At 41.6% G+C, this 25403-nt stretch overlaps 1 protein-coding gene across 8 annotated transcripts in view; it reads right to left on the bottom strand.

The window, feature by feature from the left end:
- NTRK2 (neurotrophic receptor tyrosine kinase 2) overlaps positions 1 to 25403 on the bottom strand; it is a 319997-nt gene that overhangs the window by 263785 nt on the left and 30809 nt on the right. For all 8 annotated transcript variants that reach the window (XR_012159057.1, XM_073345038.1, XM_073345037.1 and 5 more), the window contains exons 6-7: positions 21558 to 21715; positions 5883 to 6019 (exon numbers count right to left, since the gene is read on the bottom strand). Coding sequence is in view for 7 of the 8 variants with exons in the window: in XM_073345038.1 (XP_073201139.1) it covers positions 5883 to 6019; positions 21558 to 21715 (295 nt within the window). In the remaining variant the exon portion in view is untranslated. The remainder of the gene's footprint in view (positions 1 to 5882; positions 6020 to 21557; positions 21716 to 25403) is intronic.

Genomic DNA, 25403 nt, shown 5'->3' on the forward strand with positions numbered 1-25403 from the left:
GGCAGGGGGGCGGGGTGGGCAGGAGGCTCAAGCGTAGGATGGGTGCAGCAGAGGGCTTAGGGCAGGGGGTCAGGGTGCGGCAGGGGGCTCAGGGCAGGGGGTTCGGCTGCAGGAACGGTTCGGGGGCGGGTCCGGCCCGGTGCACACCGGGGGCAGGGCAGGCTCCCTGCCTGCCTGCCCTGCCCCCGCGCCAGTCCGGGAAGTGACAGGGGGTACAGGGGTCTGTGTGTTGCCCTGGCCGCTCCTCCAAGTACCTCCCCTGAAGCTCCCATTGGCCGGGAACAGGGAACCTCGGCCAATGGGAGCTTTGGGGGAGGTACCTGGAGGAGCAGCCAGGGCAACATACAGACCCCTGTGCCCCCCCCTCCCCCAGGTCCTGGCCGCTTCCCAGAGCGGCGCGGGGGCAAGGCAGGCAGGTGGGGAGCCTGCCCTGCCCCCGGTGCGCACCAGGCCAGAGCCGCTCTTGGTAAACGCTGGGGGGGGCGGGGTGGTGTGTGCAGGGAGCTGGCAGGCTGCAGAAAATAACCTCGCAGGCCGCCGTGTGTTTGAGACCTCTGGTGTAGAACAAGAGAGACACTGGAATTAGAGTCTTTCAGTTACCCTTCCTCTTAACCTTATTGCTAGAAAACTGAGTGTTATATTTGCACAACATTTTATTCAACGTTGTAAATCAATGTACTGGGCCTGATTCTGGGGGCCTGTGTTGATTTACACACATATAATGCCACTAAGGAAGATGCTGATACATGCCTTCCTTTGACTTCAATGAGATCACATCAGGAATAAATCAGGCCGGTTGAGTTATACCCCTCAGTGGTACTAGTTGAAGGAAAAAGGGAATATTTCTACTCTGTGCACTGCACAACTTCAATGACTCAAACATTTCAAAACATCCCAAACTTTCAGATAACTAGGGGTGAAAGCCAGAACCCCAAGTGCAGATGTCGAAGTCAACCACTTGGCTCCTCTATTCCCTGTCCTGTAATATCCAGTCCCTCCCTTCATCTGCCCTCCTTCCCTTGCTCCATATGGCCATAGTCTACAATCCTCCTAGCTCCCACTCCCTCACTTTGATGGCTGGCTCGCCTTCCCTCTCTCCAGTCCCCTACCATGGCTCTGGATAACTTCTGTTTCCATGTTGAAAAGGCTGATTCCACTGCCTCTGACTTTCTTTTGTTAACTACTTCATGAAATTTCTAACTTTGGACTCACTTTCCCATTCACTGCCTTATTAAACCCCTAGGCCTGGAGCCAGATCCTGGCTTCAGTGGAGCATTGCACATCTACCCCAGCTGAAGATCCGGCCCCTAATCTTTTCCAGTATCTCTCTCTCTCCAATTCCTGATCACCATTTGTTTTTCTTCAAATTTATTACTTCTTATCTCCTTTCTTCCACCTCATCATTTACTCCTAAGGTTCATCTTGCTCTTTCTCCTCCTATACTCCTCCCAATCAATGCTTTACTGTTACCTCACTCTGGGCTTTACACCTTTACTCACGCTGTGGGCTCAGCATGGTCTCTCACACCTTGACTACCAAGTTCCCTCTCTCCTCCCTCCACTCTCTCTTGAAAGCCTCTTCCTATCTTGAATCTTTCCTACAGTAAGCTGGTCTCTTCCACCACCTGAACTAAAGCCCATGATTCATCTTACGTGTGCTTGAGCATAGGCAGATAGAAAAAAAAACCCCACAGTTATTGCCTCAGTGTTTTGTAAAGCACTGTGTACATTTACAGCACTAAATAAATCATAAAAATCACCATATGCGCTGCAAAATTAAAGTACATTGTGATGAAGTACAAGTAAACTGGCACTCTTAAAACAAAAAAGTTTTGCTTCTGATCTCTTAAATTGGTTTCTTAAAATGACCTCTGGTTTGTGTCTCTGGTCTTTAATTTCATGTTAAATATAAAGGAACCTTTTTTAAAAAATTAATAAATGAACAGCTAGGACTATTGCTTTAACATCTTAACAACATCCTTTGCTGGGATTCTTCTTAATATGCACTTAAGTGCTGAGCCTGCAATTGAATCTCTACTAAAGGGCTCCAGCACCTGTAGAACCCAATAACTTCAATGATACTCCCTGAAGTATAAGGATCCGCCCATGAGTGTCACATTTCAAGATCAGGACCTTAAGAGACTGTCTTTTTTACAACACATAGCACAATGGGGCTACAGTAATACAAATAATAAAAGTTAATAAGGGTGAAATCCTAGCTTCATTGAAATCAACAGCAAAACTGTTGACTTCAGTGGAGTCAGGATTTCACCCCAAAGCTAGCAATGTAGCTTTACTCTACCCGTGAGCAGCCCCATTGAAGTAATTGGTGCTCAGCAAGTTCAAGGGGGCATAGATCAACATTCATATTGCACTCCCCATTAATACCTGGCCGGGCCCAGGAAGCTAATGATCCAACCAGCAGACCAAATTCGGTGACGAATCCTGGTCATATGCCACATGAGACACATTGCATGTACGCTAAGAAGAAGCAAGTTCAACAGTCCATTCATGGGGATTCAACTGCAGGATCGGGACCTAAGTGCACAGTTAAGAAAACTCCAGTGGCAGTCAATTGGACTATATGCATAAAATGAAGCACATCGGTTGCTGTTTGCAGGATCAGAGCCATTTTCTGGGATCTTTCTTTATAGGAGAGGAAGGAAAGAAGACAGACAGAAGTAGCAGCAGGAGGAGAGCAGAGAACCAGAAACAGACACATGAGGGAGAGGAGAAAAGGAAAACAGAAGAACAAAATATAGAATGGCAGGGATAGTGGTGAACAGTAAAGGAGTTTAAGAAGGTACTCTGTTATACTACTGATGAGACTAGTGTTATTCCATAGGTAAGGCTGAAGCTAGCCTTCCATTACAAGGCACTCAAATTTCACAGGCATAAAATTATGCCAAGATAGAATTTTTCTGGAAAGTTTGAAGTAAATTGAAAAAGGCACTTTGAAGATAGGAGAGTTTTTAAAAAATGAGGTGATTTCACTTCTTGAGCATTATCCTACATTTGTTCTGGTGCATAACTCAAAAAAAAAAAAAAAGGCTTAGCAGAGATTCCCCCAGTTGTTTTAATCTGTTGGCTTTGGTGAGGACTGGTGCATTTGGCTAGTTTCAGGCAGGTTATTTTAGCTATTAAATTCAGTTTTTCTGTACTTTACAGACCCCCTGTGTTCTTAAATCTGCACAACCCCTAAGGAGATGCTATACATTTTACACAGGTCCATGTATATGACCACAATGGAGGAAGTAACAAAGGGTTGAAGAACATGGAAGTGGGGGGCCATCTAGGGAAGTAGAAAGAGCCCATGAACAGCTTGCAAGCTCCTCCTATCACCAAGGAATTTGTAAACATTTTTAAACATCCAAGGCAATCTCTGGGAAAGAAGGACACAACTATCTAGGAATTACTTACTGGAGGAGGGAAAAAGAAATTGTGAGAGGGGAGAGAGGGAGACAGAACCAGCTATGCCAGCCTAACCTTCCTGAGAATACCCTCTAGGGAAATCACTAGCTGTGCTCATAGAGCGGGGCAAACTACAGCCCACAGGCCAGATCGGGCCCACAAACCGTTTTAAGCAGTGCATGAGCTCCTGCTCTGGAACTGGGTGGGGGTCGCACCACGCGACTCGGCCCCACTCTGGCTGGGGCGCTGTGTCGGGGGCCGCACTACGCAGCTCCCAGAAGCCGCGGCATGGCCCCACTCTGGCTCCTACATGCTCCAATGGCCCCCTCCAGCACTACAATGCGAGCTGCAGAGGCAGTGCCTGTGGAAGGGCAGTGTGCTGAGCCGCCTGGCCGCGCTTCCACATAGAAGCCAGAGAAGGGACATGCCACTGCTTCCAGGAGCAGCTTGAGGTAAGCGCCACTCACAGCCTGCACCCCTGAGCCTCTCTCAAAGCCCCAACCCTCTGCCCCAGCCCTGATCCCCCTCCCACTCTCCAAACCCCTCGCTCCCAGCCCAGAGCACCCTCCTGCACCCCAAACCTCTCATCTACAAGCTCCACCCCAGAGCCCACACCCCAGCCAGAACCCACAACCCTGCTCCAGCCCTGATCCCCTTCCCACCCTCCAAACCCCTCGGTCCCAGCCCAGAGCCCCTCCTACCCCTCAAACTCCTCATCTCCAACCCCACCCCAGAGCCCACACCCCCAACCAGAGCCCTCACACACTCCCACACCCCAACCCCAATTTTGTGAGCATTCATGGCCCGCCATACAATTTCTATTCCCCGATGTGGCTCTCGAACCAAAAAGTTTGCCCACCCCTGTCATAGACAATCTCTGTTCCCTTTGCACTGCAGGACAGGATCTGAAGACCAGGATCTAACCCTTTGTGTCTAGGGCCATGCACCTCTTAAGGGCCAAAAAAAATAATTTAGGCAGTTTGTACCCCAAGGTAGCAGATGACCCCACTTAAAGCCAAAATCATGAACTCCAGAGCACAATGTAAATAAAGCAGATTTAAGCTGTCAGCAGGAATAGGCTGCACACTTGTTAAAGTCCTTATCAATATCTCCTTCATCAGAAGGAGATGCATTGATTAAATCCTATCTTATGCACAATATGAAACATGGACACAGGAGGGTAGGGACATGAGGGACAGTCAGTTATTTGGGTGACCTTGGATAAGCAAGTCCATACTTAATTGGTTTTCACTATTTCTTATAGTGTAAAGTTAACATTGACTTTTATTGCTTACACTTGGTTTTTGTTGTTTTATAGAAAAAAACCAAACAAACAAGGTGATTCCCCCACAAAAATAATTCATATTTATAACCACAACCCTGGTATAACCACATATTTATGGCCTGTGAATAGTAAATTTACACACACAGCTTTTATCATCAGACTGTCATTTTCTATATAATGAGTGTTGTTACAATCAAAACCTCACCTGACCTTCACTCTCCTGATTCATTTTTGATAGATAGATAATAAGACATAAAATATCATATTGCCTCTATATAAATCCATGGTATGCCCACATCTTGAATACTACATGCAGATGTAATATTCAAGAAAATATATATTGGAATTGGAAAAGGTTCAGAAAAGGGCAACAAAAATTATTAGGGCTATGGAACAGCTTCCATCTGAGGAGAGATCAATAAGACAGACTTTTCAGCTTGGAAAAAGAGACCACTAAGGGGGGATATGTTAGAGGTCTATAAAATCATGACTGGTGTGGAGAAAGTAAATAAGGAAGTGTTATTTACTCCTTCTCATAAACACAAGAACTAAGGGTCACCAAATGTAATTAATAGGCAGCAGATTTAAAAGAAACAAAAGGAAATATTTCTTCACACAATGCACAGCCACCCTGTGAAACTCCTTGCCAGAGGATGTTGTGAAGGCTAAGACTGTAACAGGGTTCAAAAAAGAACTAGATAAATTAATGGAGGATAGGTCCATCAATGGTTATTAGCCAGGATGGGCAGGGATGGTGCCCCAAGCCTCTATTTGCTGGAAGTTGGGAATGGGTGATTGGGGATGGATCACTTGGTGATTACCTGTTCTGTTCATTCCCTCTGGGGCACCTGGCATTGGCCACTGTCAGAAGACAGGATACTGAGCTAGATGGACCTTTGGTCTGACCCAGTACAGCTGTTCTTATGTTACCAGGACCCTTCCATAGAACCGTAGCGCTATCAATTATAAATGGAATCACAGAAACTTAAATGAAAGCCACTTTCTCAAAGAAAGAAATGTTTGTCCCAGAACCATTGTCGATGAAGAATACCTGAGGGAAAAATGCAAGGTAAACAAATTTGCCATTTTGTATTTTGATTATGAAAAATAATAAGCTTAAGACCAGCCACACAACATTCTTCAGCAGGTATATCCTGGATAGCCAGCTTTTTCTAAGTAAAACTTACCTCATGTTTTGAAACAAGATTAGCAACAACCCAAGATACATTGGGAGATGGCACCCCAGTAGCTTCGCAGTACAGTGTGGTGCTCCTTCCTTCCACAACAGTGAGGTTATAGACACTCAAGTTTGCTGAGGGCAAGCCTGTGACACAAGCAAAAGAATATATAAGTGTTTGTGTTTGTCATAGAGATAGGGTAGATATTCAAATGAGCTGTTCAACTCTTTGACAACAGTCTGTATATAATCGAAAACTCTGCTTACTCAGCTAATCAGAGATTCATTGGGGGTAGATGCTATTTGGTCAAAAAATGCAAAGAGCACATTTGGTACTATGTAAGTGAAGTCCTTAAGTGGCAGTAGGAGTGAATGTGTGTGTTTTCTCCACTCTACCAATCCACCTCCCTAGAAAATTTTAGTTTATTTTCAAGTGCCTTAAGATATTGAAGTGGGAATCATTTTCAAAAGGTAGAAAGGATATTCAGATGCCTAACTCCAATTGTGCCTTTGAAAATCTCACCTTCATTCTTGAGGGAAAATAAGATACAACTTACTTTTCTCATTTGTAGTGGTTGCAATAAAAATCCTCATTTTCCTTTTGCCTAATTAACACTGTGGTGGTATTCCTAGCGTACCCTGAGCTATATATACACTAAAGGGAAAAATCTAGCCCATGACATCATGCAGGGTCAGGGGAAAGAGTCCCACAAACAATACAATCGGAGTGGCTCCAGTCCACAAAGAGGTCACACACACGTGAAACCCAGATCTTCAGAGACAAACTGAGTAGGAGGGGCAGGGGCTATGGGCATGTCAAGGGAAGGAAGGGGCAGAGCCAGAGCAGCTCAAACTGTCCAAATCCTCTGCTCCTCAACTGTTTCAGGGCCATTTCTAAGGTACTTCAGCCACAGGACTGAACTAGCTTCAGGGAAACAGCTACTCTGTGTCATTTGCTAGGAAGCTGCTCTACCTTTTGTCTGGATCAGTCCTGACCCAAAGAATAAGGGAGCTGGAACCTGATGCTTCATCCCTTTCACCTGCATTGAGTGGTGCTCTGGTGTAGGAGAGAATCTAGCTCCACAAACCTATTATGGAGGAGGTTTTCAGAAGAGTTCAGCTTCCAGAAGCTCCCTTTTAGGCACCCAAATTAAGTGGTCAGGTTTTTGGTACAGCTCAACACCCAAAACAATGGCAACTGTCAGAACAATAGGAGTGGTCATGTTTTGAGGACTTTTGAAAACCCGAATACTTCATTTAAGAGCATAAACTGGAGTAGGGCTCTTTTGAAAATATGGTCAGCAGCATATTAGGCCAAAAATCAACTTTTCTTCAGGTACGTGAGAAGTGTATTTTTTCTGTCCTTCAAAACTATATTTGTTTGCATTGAAAATAGGCAGTACGCTGAAAACACGGGAGTTTTGTTATGTGAGATTGTGCCATCATCCCCTATATAAAGATAACTTTAGCTTTGCCCTCACCACGATGCTCAGCTCAGCAGCAATCTTAGACATGTTTTGTTTGCTATTTATCTCAAATATCCCGCACAGCAAAAAACAGCTGTCCTAGCTATGTATTGTTTTGCAGTGAGATTTCTTTTTCCGCAACAAAGCTTCTATCTATATTTTTTTAATTAGGGTGGAGCAGATTCCGTCATGCACCTGCAGGTTTACAAGTTTAGCAAGGTGATTTTTTTTATTATTATTATAAAGCCCCATAGTAAGTCCCTTATATTGGATTTGTGTTAATTAGAGCACATTAATATGTTGGCCAAAAATTCAATAGAAACTTGAAATATCACTTGAAGTTTAATTAGTTCAATAAAAATGAAATGAAAAGTAGTAATAGCAAAGGCAGGACAAATCGTTTTCCAGGCACTGATTTCTTGCCTAATAAGATTTGAGATCATCAGGAGTATACAATAACTGCTTAGGCAATTCTGCTAGTGCTTTAAGTAGTACAGTAATATGATTCTGATTATAGGCATCATGGGTTTCTTCTATTATGCTCACTTTGTAAATCATACATTGAAGTTTATTGAAACAGAGCTGGATGGCTGTATGCCTTGATGCAGTAATCTGTTAGCGAAGGTAGCCATCTGCTTTTGCTTGCCATGACTTCAAACCTCAGCAGTGTCTGTCATCCAGCCAGGCAGGAAACTAAACTAAATCCTAAGGAACATTTAGATATTAATTATGTTGGATAGGGAACATGGAGGAGAAGTAATGAGATAATTTACCCCATGCAGCCACCCTCACACACCAGTTCTTAAAACTATTTGACTCCTGTGGTCATACCTGATTCTGGGAAAGAATTTTAGCCATCAAGGCATTATTGCCCAGCTTCTTCCTAGCAGTATCTTCTCTGGACAAGACCTGCCTGACATCTCTCATGCCAAATTAAAACTACTCAAAGTGTGTCGCTGTTTGAGTTCACAGAGCTTCTAAAACACACAGTTTCATATGAACCCTATCATATAAGCCCCCCCCCCCCAAAATAAAAAATCATTGTTGACCATCTATTGCACTACTTGGATTTCCATTAAAATTTCAAGATGTCTTCTAGTGGTGCTTTTTGATTGTTGAACTGGGTGTGGAGGACCAAGTAGCATTTTAGCTACTCGCTTACTAAAGCATGATGGCTGTGTGCTCTTTCTAACTTTGCTACTGCTGGCTGAATTTGTATTCTTTTATATAAAAAAGTGTGGGATGGCACCACTGTTACTATCATGTGCACTATAAAGAACTTGGGAATTGCCATACAGGATCAGTCCTGAGGTACATCTAGTCCAGTATCCTGTCCCTTACAGTGACTGATCAGACTCATGTTTCAGAGGAAGGTTAAAGAACCCACAATAAGCAAATCGGGGATCATCTTCCCCCAGATCTCATCCTGATCGCTAATAGAGCGAGATTGGTTTAAACCACAAAGCATGAGGTTTAATATCCCTTCCTAACTTCTTGTTAGTATTAATTATGATAATTCTGGATATTCATAATGTCCAATCTTATTTTGAATCTTGCTATATTCTCAGCCTCTACAACTGCCAGTAGCAACAAGTTCCACAGTTTAATTAAACATTATAAGAAAAAGTATTTCCTTTCATTAGTTCTGAATTTGCCACCTTTTAATTTAATTGAATATCCTCTTTTGGGAGGTTATGAGACACGGATAACCGGAGTTCCTGATCTTTCTTCTCTTGACCATTTGTTATTTTATACAGTTTTATCATGTCCCCTCTAATTAATCCCAACTATTCATACAAAATGATGGGGTCTAAATTAGGTGAGATCTTGGAGTCATTGTGGATAGTTCTCTGAAAACATCTACTCAGTGTGCAGTGGCAATCAAAAAAAAGCTAACGGAATGTTATGACCGATTAAGAAAGGGATAGATAAGACAGAAAATGTCATAATGCCACTTTATAAATTCATGGTACACCCACATCTTGAATACTGCATGCAGATCTGAAGGCCCCATCTCAAAAAAGATATATTGAAATTGGAAAAGGTACAGAGGAGGGCAACTAAAATGATTAGGGCTATGGAACAGCTTCCATATGAGGAGAAATTTAAAAGATTGGGACTTTTCAGCATGGAAAAGAGACTATTAAGTGAGGATATGATAGAGGTGTATACAATCTTGACTGTGTGGAGAAAGAGAATAAGGAAATATTTATTTACTCCTTCACATAAGACAAGAACTAGGGGTCACCTAATGAAATTAATAGGCAGCAGATTTAAAACAAACAAAAGGAAGTACTTTGTCATACAACACACAGTCAACCTGTCAAAACTCTTTGCCAGGAGATGTTCTGAAGGCCAAAACTATAACGGAGTTCAAAAAAGAACTATGTAAGTTTATGGAGGATAGGTCCATCAATGGCTATTAGCCAAGATGAGCAGGGATGCAACACTGTGTGCTCTGAGTATCCCTAGCCTCTGTTCGCCGAAGCTAGGAGTAGACAACAAGGGATCGACCGCTCAATGATTGCCTGTTCTGTTCATTCCTTCTGAAGCACCTGGCATTGGCCACTGTCGGAAGACAGGATACTGGGCTAGAGGGACCACTGATCTGACCCAGTATGGCCATTCTTATGTTCCTTTCTAAGTTAAGCGCTCCCAATCTTTTCAACCTCTCTATGATTTTTTCCAGACCCTTGATCATTCTCCGAACCCCCTCTAATTCTGAAATATCCTTTTTTGAGATGAAGTGACCACTATCACACACACACACACAGTATTCCAGATGAGGATGTACCATTGAGTAATATAATGGTATTATGTTTTGTCTATTGTTCATCACACCTTTCCTTATGCTTCCTGACATCTCATTTACTTTTGTGACCAGACTTGCACACTGAGCAGAGATTTTTATCCCTGTCCCTTTCCTGAGCTAATACAAGGTTCTAAAGTAACTGTAAGGAGCAGGAGTAGTGCAACCTTTTTCCTTTAATGTACATTTATAAACAATGAATTTTGTTTGCCATCATGTTGCCCATTCACCTAGTTTGGTTAAGTCTCTCTGACGTTCCCCACAATCCTCTCTGGTCACAACAAACAGAAGCCACCAAGGCTCTAAAATATCACAGAAAAGAGCCATAAAACTCACCTGAAAAGAAATAGTAAAAGTCTCGCTAGTTTAGGGTTTTGTATAGTGACTACCACTACAGCATCTAAGAACACAGAGAAATTTTCACTACTTTTGTAGTTTTGCTAATTGCCGATAGTAAAACATTACAGGAAGATAAAGAAAGGCAGATTAATACAAACAAGGCTCACTGATGGCAAAATGTTGAAAGTGCTCTATACTATATGATAATTTTTATTAAAATATGGGCCCTGATCCCAAAGACTCTTATACATGTGAGAAACGTAATGAATGTGAACAGACCCATTGAGATCCATGGGATTATTCAGTTTCCTGAAGTTGCTCACATGCAAACATCTTCATCAGGGGTTGCTAAACATAAATTTTAAAATACAAAATGTAGAATAAAAAGTAAAAGTGGGATGTCTAAATTTTCACTGAATTAGCATAAAGTTACATCATCGTAAACTTTTACTCAGAACTAAGCATGCCCTTTCACTGGTCTACATAGGTCTAATTTAATAGATTTCATTTAATAATTAAACTCATTAGTTTTTATTTAAAAACCACACACAGTTTTTCTTTGCCCTTTCTTATCAGTCATACCATGATATATTGTTTCCCTAGACCAAGTGCTTTGTGCCCAAAAATAGTACAGCATCGGTTATAAAGAACATTAGATTGGACTTCCAAGTTGCATAATTAGAATAATTGTGTAACTTGGAATTATGTAATATGTACATAGTAACTAAGCAATTCTAGCTGTAATACTGTACAGCATATGGAAAAGTTGTCTGTGCAATATATTCAAAATAATAAAACTTTACTTCAACAGGTAGTTCTTGGATTAGAGGTTGTCAAAAAATACCTTCTATTCATCACGAGCACATTTGGACATATTGACTTCAAGTGAGTTGCAGCACTTATGGGAACAGTACTGAGCTCTTCAATCCTATACAAAATCCTTGGATAACAAACCTGAGACACTCATTCATAAAAGGAATAATTTGGCTCCATTAGTGTGCATTTATTACCTGAAGCCACATTACAGAGGGACAGTCAAACTCTGGTGGTACAGTAGAACCTCAGAGTTATGAGCACCTCGGAAATGGAGGTTGTTCATAACTCTGAACCATAGGTGCTGACCCCGTGGGTACTCCAGGGCTGGAGCACCCATGGAAAAAAATAGTGGGTGCTTAGCACCCACTGGCAGCCCTGCGAATCAGCTCCTGCTCCTTCCGCTCTCCCCAGCACCTCCCACCCACCACGATTAGCTGTTCAGCAGGGGGAAGAGTGAGGGCAGGAAGAGGTGGGGGGGGAGGGGATAGGAAGAGGTGGGGGAGGGGCTTGGGGGGAGGGGGTGGAGCCAGGGCTTGGGGCAGAGCTGAGTAAGTCAGTGCCTATGCTCTGAACAAAATGTTATCGTTGTTCTTTCAAAAGTTAACAACTAAATATTGACTTAATGCAGCTTTGAAACTTTACTATACAGAAGAAAAATGCTGCTTCCCCCCCACCCCAACCTTTTTTTTTTTTTAGTAGTTTATGTTTAACACAGTACTGTACTGTACTTGCTCTTTCTATTTTTCTTTTTCTTTTTTTGGGGGGGGGGCGGGGGGGAGGTCTCTGCTGCTGCCAGGTTCCAAATGAGGTGTGTGGTTGACTGGTCAGTTCGTAACTCTGGTGTTCGTAACACTGAGGTTCTACTGTTCAGTGATCATGCAGCCCATCTCTCTACAGTGCATAGCTAGCAGTAGTTCAACAAAGGCAAGAACAAATACTTTGGTTGAAATTTTCAAAGATGCATTGGGGATTCTGCTACTCAACTCCCCGTGAAATTAATGGAACTCTTGTAGCTAAATCCCTCAGTCAGCCTCAAAAATCATATTAATAGTACTTAGCACTCATGTATGCACACACACAGACATGTCTATGTGTGTAGTGTTTTTAAGGTGAAATCCTGGCCCCACTGAAGTCAATGGTAAAACTTATATTGACTTCAATGGAACCAGGATCTCTCCCTATAAGTGCATATCACATGGTTTGAACAAACTACTAATATTCCAACCTGAACCCACACTCTGTGGCTGACCTCTGTCTCAGTAACAGTTCAGCCATGTTCAGCCCATCACTGAGACAGAGGTCAGTCACAAAGTCTGAGTTCAGATTCAGAGCTACATTTTTCTTGCTATTGAGGTATGAAACCTGAGGAGCTAGCCTGAGGAGTTATGCCATATCACTGGACAGATTTTCAATTTGACTTATGATATTACTCGTGATAATATGGACATTTGTAACACCACCAAGGATGTAATGATGTTCTATGATAGCAGAAGAGATGTGAACCTGAGCTTGAATTGTAACTCTTGTAAGGACCTGACTCTATAATTTCACTTATTTTTGTTTTTATTTCTTCTATTATGATAAAGTCACACACCCCCCAACCTACTTGAGCACAGAAATACAAAAAACACCCACACATAAAAGTTTCACCTTATTAATATCAACCCACATTCTGTGATCCTTTATGGCAGGGGTCTCAAACACGCGGCCCAAGGAGTTATTTGAGGCAGCCTGCCAAGCTCCCCGTGCCCCCCTGGAGTTATTTCCTGTGGCCGCCAAACTCCCCTCATCCGCTGTCCCCCCCACAGCGTGCCGCGTCTCTATTCCTCTGCCTACCTTCAGGTGCTTCTCGCCGCCAAACAGCTGTTTGGCGGCACTTAGAGCTTTCCAGGAGGGAGGGGGGAGGAGCGGGGAGCTGCGCATTCAGGGGAGGAGGCAGAGAAGAGGCGGGGTAGGGGCAGGGATGGAATAGGGCGGGGCCAGGGGCTTTTATACCTTTATATGAAAAGGTGTCAGTGATGCACCACCTGGGCCAATGTACTAGTCCTCATGTGGCCCTGGGGGCAATTTGAGTTTGAGATCCCTGCTTTATAGAGCAGAACTCCATTGCCAAACTCCCACTGAAGTCAACTGGAGATTTGTTCATTTAAAGTCTGCAGCCCTTAGTTTGAAATCACAGCTGGATGATGTTAGGCAGAAGAACACAAAAACTGTTCTTTTAACTGTTGGTTTCCCTGATGTACCAAGTTTCCTACTAAGTTCAAGATATATGTGCAAACCTCTCTCTCTGAGCCTGGAGCAGTGTTTCTTCATAACTACCCTTCTAGCCAGGGCAGGAGCAGAGATGATGGGCTCTGATAAGACCTTGAAGGACCCTCCCCCAGCATACCAAAACAGATGTTTTGCTGGGGAGGGAACTGACATTCAATGCATTTATCACAAGCCAATTTATATCTGACCTTCATTAAGGTCTTTTTAGTCCTTTGCTGGAATCTCCTGAACCATCTTCTCAATACAACTCTCAGTTGCAGACTGGTGAGCTTAATAAGGGGAACAATAATTATATTTAAACTTGTATGACGACATATTTTTAATACCCCCTGCTTTACAGATATTCTCTAGAGTTCAGGGGATACAACGGGCCCAAACCCAGCCTTGCTCACAACACACAAGTTTCCAAAGCAATCTGCGGCTGCTCCCTGCATTCTTCATGCTGGGAGGAGACTTCCCCCACATGTGAGTATAAGGTTTGCTCTTAAGTGCAACACCAGCAACAAATACTTTAACTTGCTATTAATTTTATCCAGCCAATCACGTTTTCTGGAGGATGGATGTGGCGCTGGTCAAGAAATAAGAGAACATGGCTCCTCAAATTACAATGTACCTTTCCTGGCTGAAGATTAGAAAATATAAAGAAAAATATTTCATTCAAAAATTGAACATTTTTATAGGACAAATTCAGTTAAAATTTGACCAGCTTCCAGAATACAAGCCACAAATCCTGAAAAGATATTTTACTTACGTACATACGTACATACATACGTACACACACACACTTTAGGCTTGTATGGGCTAAAAACAAGGCAAAAGGTGCTTTTTTTTCTCTCCTGAATTGGGGCATAAATCTGTGAATTGCTGATAATATGACGCACCTGTTGTGTTGCATTTAGCAACCAGCTGCAGCCCAGAAACTGTGAGCTAAATTCAGACATGGGGTAAGTGGGTACATTTCCAATGAAATAAACAGAAATACCATGTGGGAGTCAGCTCTGCTATGCCTCTATAGCATTGAAAACAGGATACTCCTACAAGATTACGTACAAAGCATTAGTTACACAAAATAGAAAGCATTATTTCCATTCTCCCTCCCTTTGTAGCTGCAAAGTCCCACCTTTAAAAATCCAAAAGATAGAAATATCTCAAAGAGCCTTTCACAGAGCTTCTTCCAAGGAGACAGTTACATCCATTTCACATAAGAGCTTCAGAGCAAAATCAGACAGACCAGAGCACTCAGTGCTGCTATCAGCAGCACCTCACGTCTCCAAAGCAATCAAATGAATTCAATACAGCTGAGCTGTGCAAAGCAGACACAAGCCTTCACAGGTGAATCGAGAGCTCTGCTAACAATTTTAATGGAAGCTAATGAGGGTTGGATTGATGGAGTGCAAATCTCTGGCAAAGGACTTCTTGTACAGCAGTTATTATTTAAAAACACATTTAGTATGGAGCAGTAAATGTTCGTTCTGCTCTACCTGCAACATTTCCTATTCCTATAATTAGGAATACTGAAAATGCAGAAGTGAAGTCAAACACTTCAGTATGACAAACATGGAGGTTTTGAACTTTTTAGGTCTCAGGAAGAAGACCAGGCAAGATGTTTGCAATAATAAAGAATAGTCTCACACGCTTGATATCAAGTGTGCATGGTTCTGAAGGCAAAGTCCTGACCCAGCCTCCATTTTGTAAGGAATTAAGAGAGTCATTTCTTTAGCCTATTGGAAAGGAGTAGCATCAGTCTTTATTTAGTTACATTACAAGGATGAAATAATAATAATACCTAGCTCTTAAAAAGCACTTTTCGTCAGTACATCTCAAAGTGGATAAGTATCATGATCACCATTGTACAGGTGGGGAAACTGAGACACAAGGTTGAAGTGACTTGCCCAAGGTCACCCAGCAGTCCTGTTGCTGAATGAGAAGTAGAACCCTTGTCTCTGAAGTCCCAATCCACTGCTCTACCCAGCAGAACACACTAACTTCCCTGTTTTCCCTAAATATTCCTATTTCTTTGTTCTATGGCTATTATAAAATACTTCCATTTCAAACTAACTTAGAGAGAAAGTCACAATTATAAAATGGAATGTTGTTTTTACATTATGAGGGGCAGATTTTTGATAGTGCATGTACAGATATGTGTGTTTAATTTTGCTCACACACAACCCCTGATTTAAACAGATATAGAGGTCTGTGCATGAGAATAATCTAGATTTGTACATATGCATCAGAGTTAGTATGTGCACAAGTTAGGTACCTACACTTTTGAAAGTCTGGTTCCTACTCCCTCCCTCCCTCCTGACAAGAAGCTTCATAGATAAATTATGGCAGTCAATTCACTTATTTTCATTTTAAAAGCTCTTAATAATGAAAAATGTTTTAATTAAGTTCAATTGCATAAGAAAACAGTAACTCAACTTCTGAGTTACAGTGTAAACCCTGTTGCTGTCAAAACTCTCGTACAAACCACTATTCATGCAGATCTTGATCATAGATAAGAACTAAAACTCAGTACCAAGAGAATAAAAATAGTTTGCCAGCGTACATCATGCATAATAGCTATTAGTTGGAGCCAAAGTAAATAATACAGAATAGAGGGCGAATGAATATTCTGACAGGTAATACAGAGAGAATGTTTATGACCTTTTTAAAAGCCAACTAGTTTTGCTTGTTATGTTCTACTTTTATCAGCCTTATCTGTGAAGTTTGACTGATAATAGAAAAGATTTCAACACCCATTGGATTATGCCTTTTCTTGCTGTTTTGAACTATGCTGTGTTGTGACAGCCTATGAGCCAATGCTTATTTTATTGATTCACTAATATTATTACATTTTTTCTATTATTTAAACAAATAATCATGCCAATCTTTCAATCTGGCTTCATTTTCTCCCTAACATCTAAAATCCATAATGTCTCCCACTCTGTTCCTAACAAAACTTCTAACTTGGTATTTCTCATATTTATTTACCTCCAGAAACGATATTCAACACAATGGCCATTTCCACAGTCTGGAGAAAAGCCTGCATGAGTCTAATTTATTTAGAACTATCTTAACACTCGCCTATACAAATTACTGGAAAAGGGCTTCCTGAACACAGCAAGAAATGAGCAAACTGGCTTTTAGATTGTAATTGCAAACAAGGAGCAGCACCTTCTGAAATTCTGTCAATTACATAATGCAAGTTAACAAGAGCAAAGCCAAATCTCTGCTGGAAGATTTACAATACTACAAGAGAAAAGAGTCAGCCCCTTCTCCATATGAAAACAAAAATCCTGTTATTGAGACAAATTCTGGGCCCAATCCTGCAGTTCTTAGATAAGCTTCCCTCAACTCACAGGTTGTATCCATACACAAACTGTGATGTCTACTATCACAGTTCAGGGCAATGGCACCTGTATTCCCCTTCTATGATTCCTCAAAGGCACCCACTCTAGGCTCCCAGCTCCTCAGCTGTCACCTCACTTGGGTAGAGGTCTGCATCTCTTCCACTCCTGACAGGTTTTTCTAGGCTGCACAGCATCCTCCTTACACTGTGATATCCCAGCAAGCCAGACTGCCTAAACAGGCCAGCATCTGTGCTTTGCTTTCTCTTCAAAGGCTGTAAACCAGCGGCTCTCAAACTATTTTACTGGTGACCCCTTTCATATCGCAAGCCTCTGAGTGCGACCCCCCCTAATAAATTAAACGCACTGTTTAATTTATTTAACACCATTACAAATGCTAGAGGCAAGCAAGGTTTGGGGTGGAGGTTGACAGCTCGCGACCCCCCATGTAATGACCTCGCAATCCGCTGAGGGGTCCCAACCCCCAGTTTGAGAACCCCTGCTGTAAACAGATAAATTGCCAGCAGTTATGCCACACAGCTCTTTATAAGCAAGCATATTTATTCTTAAGGTGAAAGCATTACAGAGGAAACATATTGAAACAATAAAAGAACTTATATTCATGTTAAAAGCTTACCAAAGATCATCCCAGCTCCAACCTTGGGCTCTGGCAGGTGTCAGTCCTTCCAACCCCTCCCAGAAAGCATTGGGGACCTCCTTGGACAGAAGGTCCTATCCATTTGCTGGATCAAAAAGATGGCTTTGAGCCAGTTTAAAAGCAGGATATTTATCCAAGAGTCCTTCCTTTGTCTGTTGGTCTCTGGAGAATCTACTCTGAACTAGCATAAGTGAACCTCGCCAGGAGGTTGTACCTCTCTCGGGGGTTACAACCTGGCTGATTTTCCTTAATCACCACCCACTCTTTTCAATTCCTGTAGGACTTGGGGTAGCCCTCCCCCATGCAGAAGAACACAATCATAGATAAACCATTCATTTAAAATAATGTTCCTAAAGATACTGCATGGTGTTGCAATGTTTGACCCATATACCCCACAAAGCAGTTACATACAATCCAGGTCCACAATATTACATAAACTCAATACCATAAGTCTTTGAAGGTCACTGCAGGAAATTGCCATATCTGGCACATCTACAACAAATAAATTAGGCTTTTGCTCTCTGAAAATCTGGCCAAGAAACTCTGGCTAGGATACACAACCAGTGACAAGGAAAAAATAACTTGCAGCGAAGTGGCATGATATAGTAAATATGCAACACTGGAAGGATAATCAAAATAAACAGATGGATCAAACACCACACTAGGTGCTATATAAGATCTCTGATTAGGTAGATTGGTCATACAAGATGGAATGATGTTGAGAATCTACGAACAGTGGCAGAAACAGAGGCATTAAATATGAGGGAAAGAAAATTATTTCTTTACTACCTATACAATGCAGACACTGGTAACAGGTGACTCACTGGACAGTTTTAAATTTGTTCATTTCGACACTGACTACAGAAAAATAATCCCAAATTTGATCTTTTGATCAGAGGTCAGAAAAAGTACTTTATTGTCAATAGTTCTTATTGGCTTTCACCATAAATGTGGATTATGGAAGTTCAACTGTAAAGCTAAAATTGAATTGCAACTAGCCTTTAACCAGTCCATTAATGAACTTTTCAATGACATAAATAAGTACAGTGCCACAGAACCTCACAAATTCTCACTTTACTGATCTGCAAACCAGAGAATTCTAACCAAGAAACCATTTATTAGCAGCACACAGTAGCAAGGTGCCCTATTACCAAGACTTATACTACAAAATGCTTACTAGTATACTATGCAGTATTACCATCAATAATTAATTACACCTGCCAGAATAAATTAACAAAGTACTTTGTCAGACAGTGTCCTTAATTTTTATCTAAAATCAAAGTTGTTTGCTTAGTTGCTGATTCAGAAAATTAAACAATCTGCAGTAATTAATGTAGTAGTCGTCATTAGGACAAATTAGCAAGGTTGTACTCTGTTAGGTGACAATATAGCTTACAAAGGCCTGAGCACCCACAAAACCTATCAAAGTCAAAAGAAAGGGTAGGGGGTAGTTAATTCATAGGAAGGGGAAGAAAACTGTAAAGAATGGACATTTATTACTCAATCCAAACCAAAGGTTTCATTCTTCCTATAGTTAGATAACAATTAGCCTCTGTTGACTTGTATTTTGTTAGAAAATTAAACAGACTAACTTCTTTGGAAAAATATCTGCAGGGGAAAAAATTAAAGATATGGTTTCTCATTTTCAAACCGGAAGCCACAGCTACAGTTTATGGAACTGGGTTTTCTGAAAATTAAGTCCACACAAACCTAAGCAATGTAAAATAAGTATCAGAGAGATATTGTTAAAAATAGTAGCTCAATATATGATTTCTTAAAAGAGTTTCAGAATGTAGGTCGTGCTCACATGGATGTTGTGATTTGTCTCCTTTAAGTGTCTGCTATGTTCCTGGGAGATGGCAGACTTAGCATTGATATCATGCTCTGGATTTGTTTGTGTAGTGTCACCCAAGGGTGTAAACTGTAATGCCATATTATGGTACAAATGTTCACTTAGGGCTGAGCTAAGAGTTAAAGAGAAAAACAAGTCTACTCATAATCAAGTATGTTTAAGTTCCATGCACAAACATGAACATCAGACCAGGCACATGAACAATTTGTGGTCCTGTGTTGCTGTTCATACAACCACCCCTTCTTCTCCTCCAAGAAACAAGCCTCTCAAGTACAGCCTTCACACACAGGGTCTCCAACCCCCTTTCCTCCTTCTCCTGCTCTAGTGTAGACCATTTGCAGTGGCCTTTGAAAGGACCACCAGATTGGCCAATGACTCCCCCAATCTTGCAAAGCTCTCTTATGTGGCAGGAGGCACACCTCCCACACACAAGGCACCACAGGCTGAGAAACACACCCAAACTTGCTGCAGTCACTCAATGACTCAGTAAAAGTCCCATGATCCTTAGTGCTGGGAACTCAGAAAACTGTTGAGTTAAGGGAATCTCTAGGTACCAGTGGGGTTCTAGCTAAGGATTATGGGGTCCCTATGCTGGCTCTGACCAGCTGCAGCAGAACAGGGACTGTTTTGGCTTCCAGTGTTTTGTGCCAACACCCCTGCCCTGTGCCTACTGCCCCCAGTCCTCCCAAAGACCTGGAAGATGCAGCAGCTCTCCCTCAGGCCCCTCAAAGCAGAGCAGCCAAGTTCAGCAGCAGCTGAAGGGAAATTTGCTCAGTGCTGGACTGAGATTACAGAGTACTTCAAAGAGATTTGTATTTTGCATCCCATGCTGCTTTTCCCCTGCACTCTTGCCCATCTCTTCCCTTCTTCATCCACTGACACTGCTGGCAACATGGGAGAGCTACTAAATATCTGCATGCTCTTTGCTCTCCAATCACCAGCGCTCTCTGCTCTGCTTGACACACATTGCCATGACAGGAGCATGTACTCAACAGTATCTATATGAAACAGAGCATTCGTCTGATTTCCACCCCGTTTTCCTCCCTAGTTATGGGTTTCAGCCCCAGTTGGGAGTGCTGAAAAGAAGAGCAGTCTGGTGTTGTGAAGCACTCACAGAAAGGTTAGAGCTGCAGCGGGCAGATACAACAGAAGGAAGAAAAAGTTTATTTCTACCTTTTTCCCGTCCCCCCTCCAATTCACTCTTCTTTGCCTCTTTCCCCACTCAAATCTATCCACTGTGTGTTGCCTTGCCCTCCTTCCTTCTTTTCCTCCAAGCTTGCTTCATTGTGCTCTCTCTCTCCCCATCAAGAAAAACAAAATGAAACTTACTATCTGTTAGTGAGTTGCAATTTGAGTCAGAAACAATTGTGCTCAGGAGAGGAATCAAGCCCAGCTGCTCCCCCTGCCACTAGATCTGAAGCTAAGGAATACTTTTTCCAACTAGTAAGAAGTGAAACTACCTGACAATTGTTCCAGGACCCTGTGGAAGGAAGCAACTGAAGCAAGGAGATGAGAATTATCATACAATTTCTCCTCAAACCGGTGGAAATTGGTATTTTGCCAAATGCTGCAAACTGAAACCTGCAGAGTCTGCTTCATGTAACCCATACAAAGTGGACTCTGCAGGGTTTCCCTCACTCTGTTTGCACACAGTTACTTCGATCTACATGGAAAAATACAGAATTATTTGCTTGTGTGTTTTCTTTTTAAACAGGCACAATTTATAGCCTGAGTTTTGAAAATGCGATGCTAATAACATTCATTTTTAAAGGAAAATAAAGATTCTATTAATCTAGGGATTCTGTGAAAGCTACAAATTACATTTTTAAGGTAGGTAACATTTTGGGTCTGTTCATCTTGAAAGCATCCTTTTCAATTTAATGAATATATATACCATTTCTATATTTAGATATTTTGTTCTGATTCATTTCTGAGCAACAGTTTATTTTAAAAGATTAAAAAAAAGCTATTCTAACTCAAACTCACAATATTAATCCACAAGGTGTAAAGAGTCAGAGGGACCTTCTCCTGAGACTTCATACAGCCGCAAATATACCATCTTGAAGCCAAGAGCTGAAAGCATGTTTGCTTTTCCTGCCTGGCAGTAACTTAACTTCATAACTGTTTTACTTTAAATTATATTACCGCAGTTGGGGATCTGCATGTCCGAAAGGGGTATCCTCTTGTTGTTGTCATTTATGCAGTAAAAATCCTGAGTCTCTGTGTTAGAAAACTTGGTCTCCTGAAATATCTTGATCCACATAACATCACAGGAACACTTGAATGGATTGTCCACTAGAATCCTGCAGCAAAAATGAAATAATTTAAAAAAAAAAAATCAGTTGACATTATCTGCCTAGAAACATTGCAGTGTGGTTTTTTGTTTTGTTGAGGTTTGTTTTTAAATGTCATTCCAAATGCAGCCTAGAAGCAAAATACTTTGCTTAATAAAATTATGGAGCCAGATCCTCAATAGTATAAATGGGTACATCTCCATTGAAGTCAACAGAGCTATAATCCATTTACTCCAACTGAAGATCTGGTCCATGGTGCTTATCACCGATCTGAGACACCACACGCAGGGCCAGATTCTGATCTCAATTTCACCCGTGAAAATCTGGAGTGACTCTATTCTCTTCAATGAAATCATTTTGGATTTTTACCAGTTACATGGAGATCAGAATCTGTTCCATAGTGGATTTTGGTCTACTGATTTATAAAGAACACTCCTGAAAAGACTTCATCACTGTATGTGGTGGACTCTTTGTGGACCCATTCAGTCCCATATTATGATTAAAGTTTAACAACTCTAGTTGTAAACAAGAATTTCACACACCTTTAAGAAGAAATCATCCATATGACTCTGGAAGATGACACAGTGAAAGGCTTTAACTAATATCAACCAGAACCTAACTAAAAAAAGGGCTGTAACTCAGTGTATAAACACCACACAGCTATACAGCACACTATATGGAATTTCAATCAGAGTTTAGCCAGCCTATCTGATTCTAATTTCAATACTCATGAAAACCTTAGCCCAGTGTAATGTGATAAGCCTGCATGAAGTATAATGGAGACAATCCAGATGCCTGACTCAGAAATGGTCCAGGATTTCACCTTTTCTCCCAAAAGCTCAGGTGAGTTCCAACTGATATGTTTGTCAGGGTTTCTTTGTGACCCCTAAAGACATTTCATTATAAAAAGAGTAATGAAACTCCACAAATGACCATGATGCACATAAGCTATATTCTTGTTGCCCACAAAATCTGTTGCCTTAAGCATTAAAAGCTGCATTCTCATTATTAGGCAGCAATTTAAAATGTCAAATTTGTAGAAAATCAAGACAAACCTATGAGTCAGTTTCCCAGAAATGTAACATGTTTCCCCAAGTTTCACACATAAGGTACATCTACACTGCAGCTGGGAGTGTGCTTCCCGGCTCAGGTAGATAGATATGCATTAGCTCTATTTGAGCTAGCATGCTAAAAATAGCAATGTAGCCAGAGGTAACAGGGGTGTCAACTCAGGGTGCATACCTAGGGTTCTGAGTGGGTTTGTACTCAGATGGCTAGCCCAAGCTGCCATCCATGCTAAAACCATCAACACAGCTATTTTTAGCACACTAGCTCAAGCAGAGCTAGCGTGAGTCTGTCTACCTGAGCTGCAACACCTTCTGTGGATAATTTATATTAGCACAAGTCATCCAGTTGATTTCAATGGCACTACTTGTGTGAATAAGAATTTATTTTTAAAAATCTCTGCTTTGGTTAATAATAACCAAGCAACTGTTTTCTTCCATTGTTTTAAATGTGATTTGATTTCCCATGGGAGTCAAACCATGGTGACATTCTGCAGAAAGGGGAGGAATAGAAGCATGATTGTCCCTTCCATGCGTTTCCTGGCTCAGTGAGTAGCAATTAAACATTTTCATCTCATTTGCTGTAATTCTGCAGTTGCAGCTACAATTTTGTTTTAAAAGCAGAATCCTTTCAAAGTGGCTTCTCGTTTCCCTTCTCCCCAGAGTTTGGAGAACATCTTCCAGCTCACCCTGGCCTGAAATTTCATTCACTTACACTTTGATTCAAGTGCCTTCTATCAAGAGTACACCCACAAGTCAGATTTAAAGCAAACTTCTCACAAGCTATTTATGGGCAACATTCTATTCTTCAGATCCCGCCTCCAATATTCAGTTTTCCCTCCATTCTCTGGATTCTCACCGATGTCAATCATCTCCTTTACTTGTCAATCTATTTGCCACCCTATTATCTGATCAACTGAACAACAGTTTTACTGTCCTATTGATACCATGTCTTCCCACTGCTTTTCCAATAGGCACACCCTACCTCTTCCCTAGCTCACTGTCTCTTCCACCTTTCCTGCTTTTTCTCTCTCACCTTCATCCATTCTGTCCTCCCCACTTTACCACTACCAGTTCTATATCCTCCTCTCTCCCCACCATCCCTGTTCCCACATGCCTTCTCACCTTTACAAATACCTGTCTTACCTCTACATCCTGTCTCTCTACCTTCTTATGTGGCCCCGCAGCACTGTAGTATCTAACCACCGCAAACATTAATCATTTATCCTTGCAATGTGCTATGAGGTAGGGAAGTAGTATTATTCCATTTTTCCTAACTCTGGCTCACTCTTAACATCCATTTCCTCTGTCCCTGCTCCCAAACTGTTGAATGCCGATGGCATAAATCCCGTGATTACATTACAAATGTATTCTCTCCTACTCCACTTCTGCCAGACGCTTTGCCAATAAGCACTACTTTCCTACCCGCATGGAATTGAATTCCCAAAACCCTTCATTGAACTGAATTCCCACAACCCCTCTTGCTTATTTAGAATCTTCAGTTCCCTCCTAGAGTCCAATCTTGAGCCCTCTTCTTCCTTTGCACAGGATCACACTAACATCTTCAAAAAGATCAACATGATCCACTGTGATTTCACTGAACTAACTTGTAAATTACTACCTTTTGCACCTTCAAATCCCTTTCAAAACCCAGTTCAACCATGACACCTCTAAGAAATTGGTCACCTGATAACAGAGTGGTCCAGAGGAGGTCAGTATAGCTCATGTGTAAACTGAAGTTATTCAATTTAATACAGTGGAGTAATTTCAGCTATATATTGACATAAATGCCTGCAGAATTTGGGCTTAGAATTGAAGTCAGTACTTTTTCACAGTCACCCTGAGCCAAATCAGGCTATCAGTTACACTTGTGAAATCCAGGGGGCAAAAATGGCTCCATAACTTTTCCTAGTTGTTCAGTAACACTAATAGAACCCCAGACAATATGTTTTTGCTTCAACAGCTTGCTTTGTGCATTAAGATACTGTGCACCAATTTAAACAGCATTATTTTATAGCTGAAATGATATCAGCTACCAAATATAGAGGTGAAAGTGCCAGATGTCAGGTAAAAGTGCCTTTTTTTGGATGGACAGGTGCAGAGAGAGGAATGTAAGGAGTGTTTGGGATTTTAGAAAAAATTACAGATACCTAACAAAACAGATCAAATGGAAGCATTTTGCAACTAGCTATTCTTTCCATTTGAATGCTCAGTGATTACCAAATGATGAAAGAAAATTCCAGTGAATGAAGTTCTGTGGACTGTAGAGTGATTATACTACCTTAATCATCAGCAGAACATACCTAAGGGGCATAATCTCATTTTGGTGCCAGGGATTTGTGCACTTCATTTTTCCTATACTGAAATGAGAACATACTCCAAAAGATGTCTGAGATTACAACACATTCTTCTTGGCTAATATTTCTGACTTGTCTACTTTATATCTCCAGGGCCCTGATCTTGTACTGAGCTCTTAGAAACCAGAAACCTTCCCATTTCAGAACAACCTGTTCAGCTTACTGGGTTCTGAAAGTCCCTTCTTTAGGCACCTAACATTCCCCACGCATTGTATGGGGAGTCTGGATGCCTACCTTGTGACTGACAATTCCCCTGGCCTGCAGGCTCCTTAAGTG

The sequence above is a fragment of the Lepidochelys kempii genome, chromosome 5 (genome assembly GCF_965140265.1).
Source record: "Lepidochelys kempii isolate rLepKem1 chromosome 5, rLepKem1.hap2, whole genome shotgun sequence".
Lineage (NCBI taxonomy): Eukaryota > Metazoa > Chordata > Testudines > Cheloniidae > Lepidochelys > Lepidochelys kempii.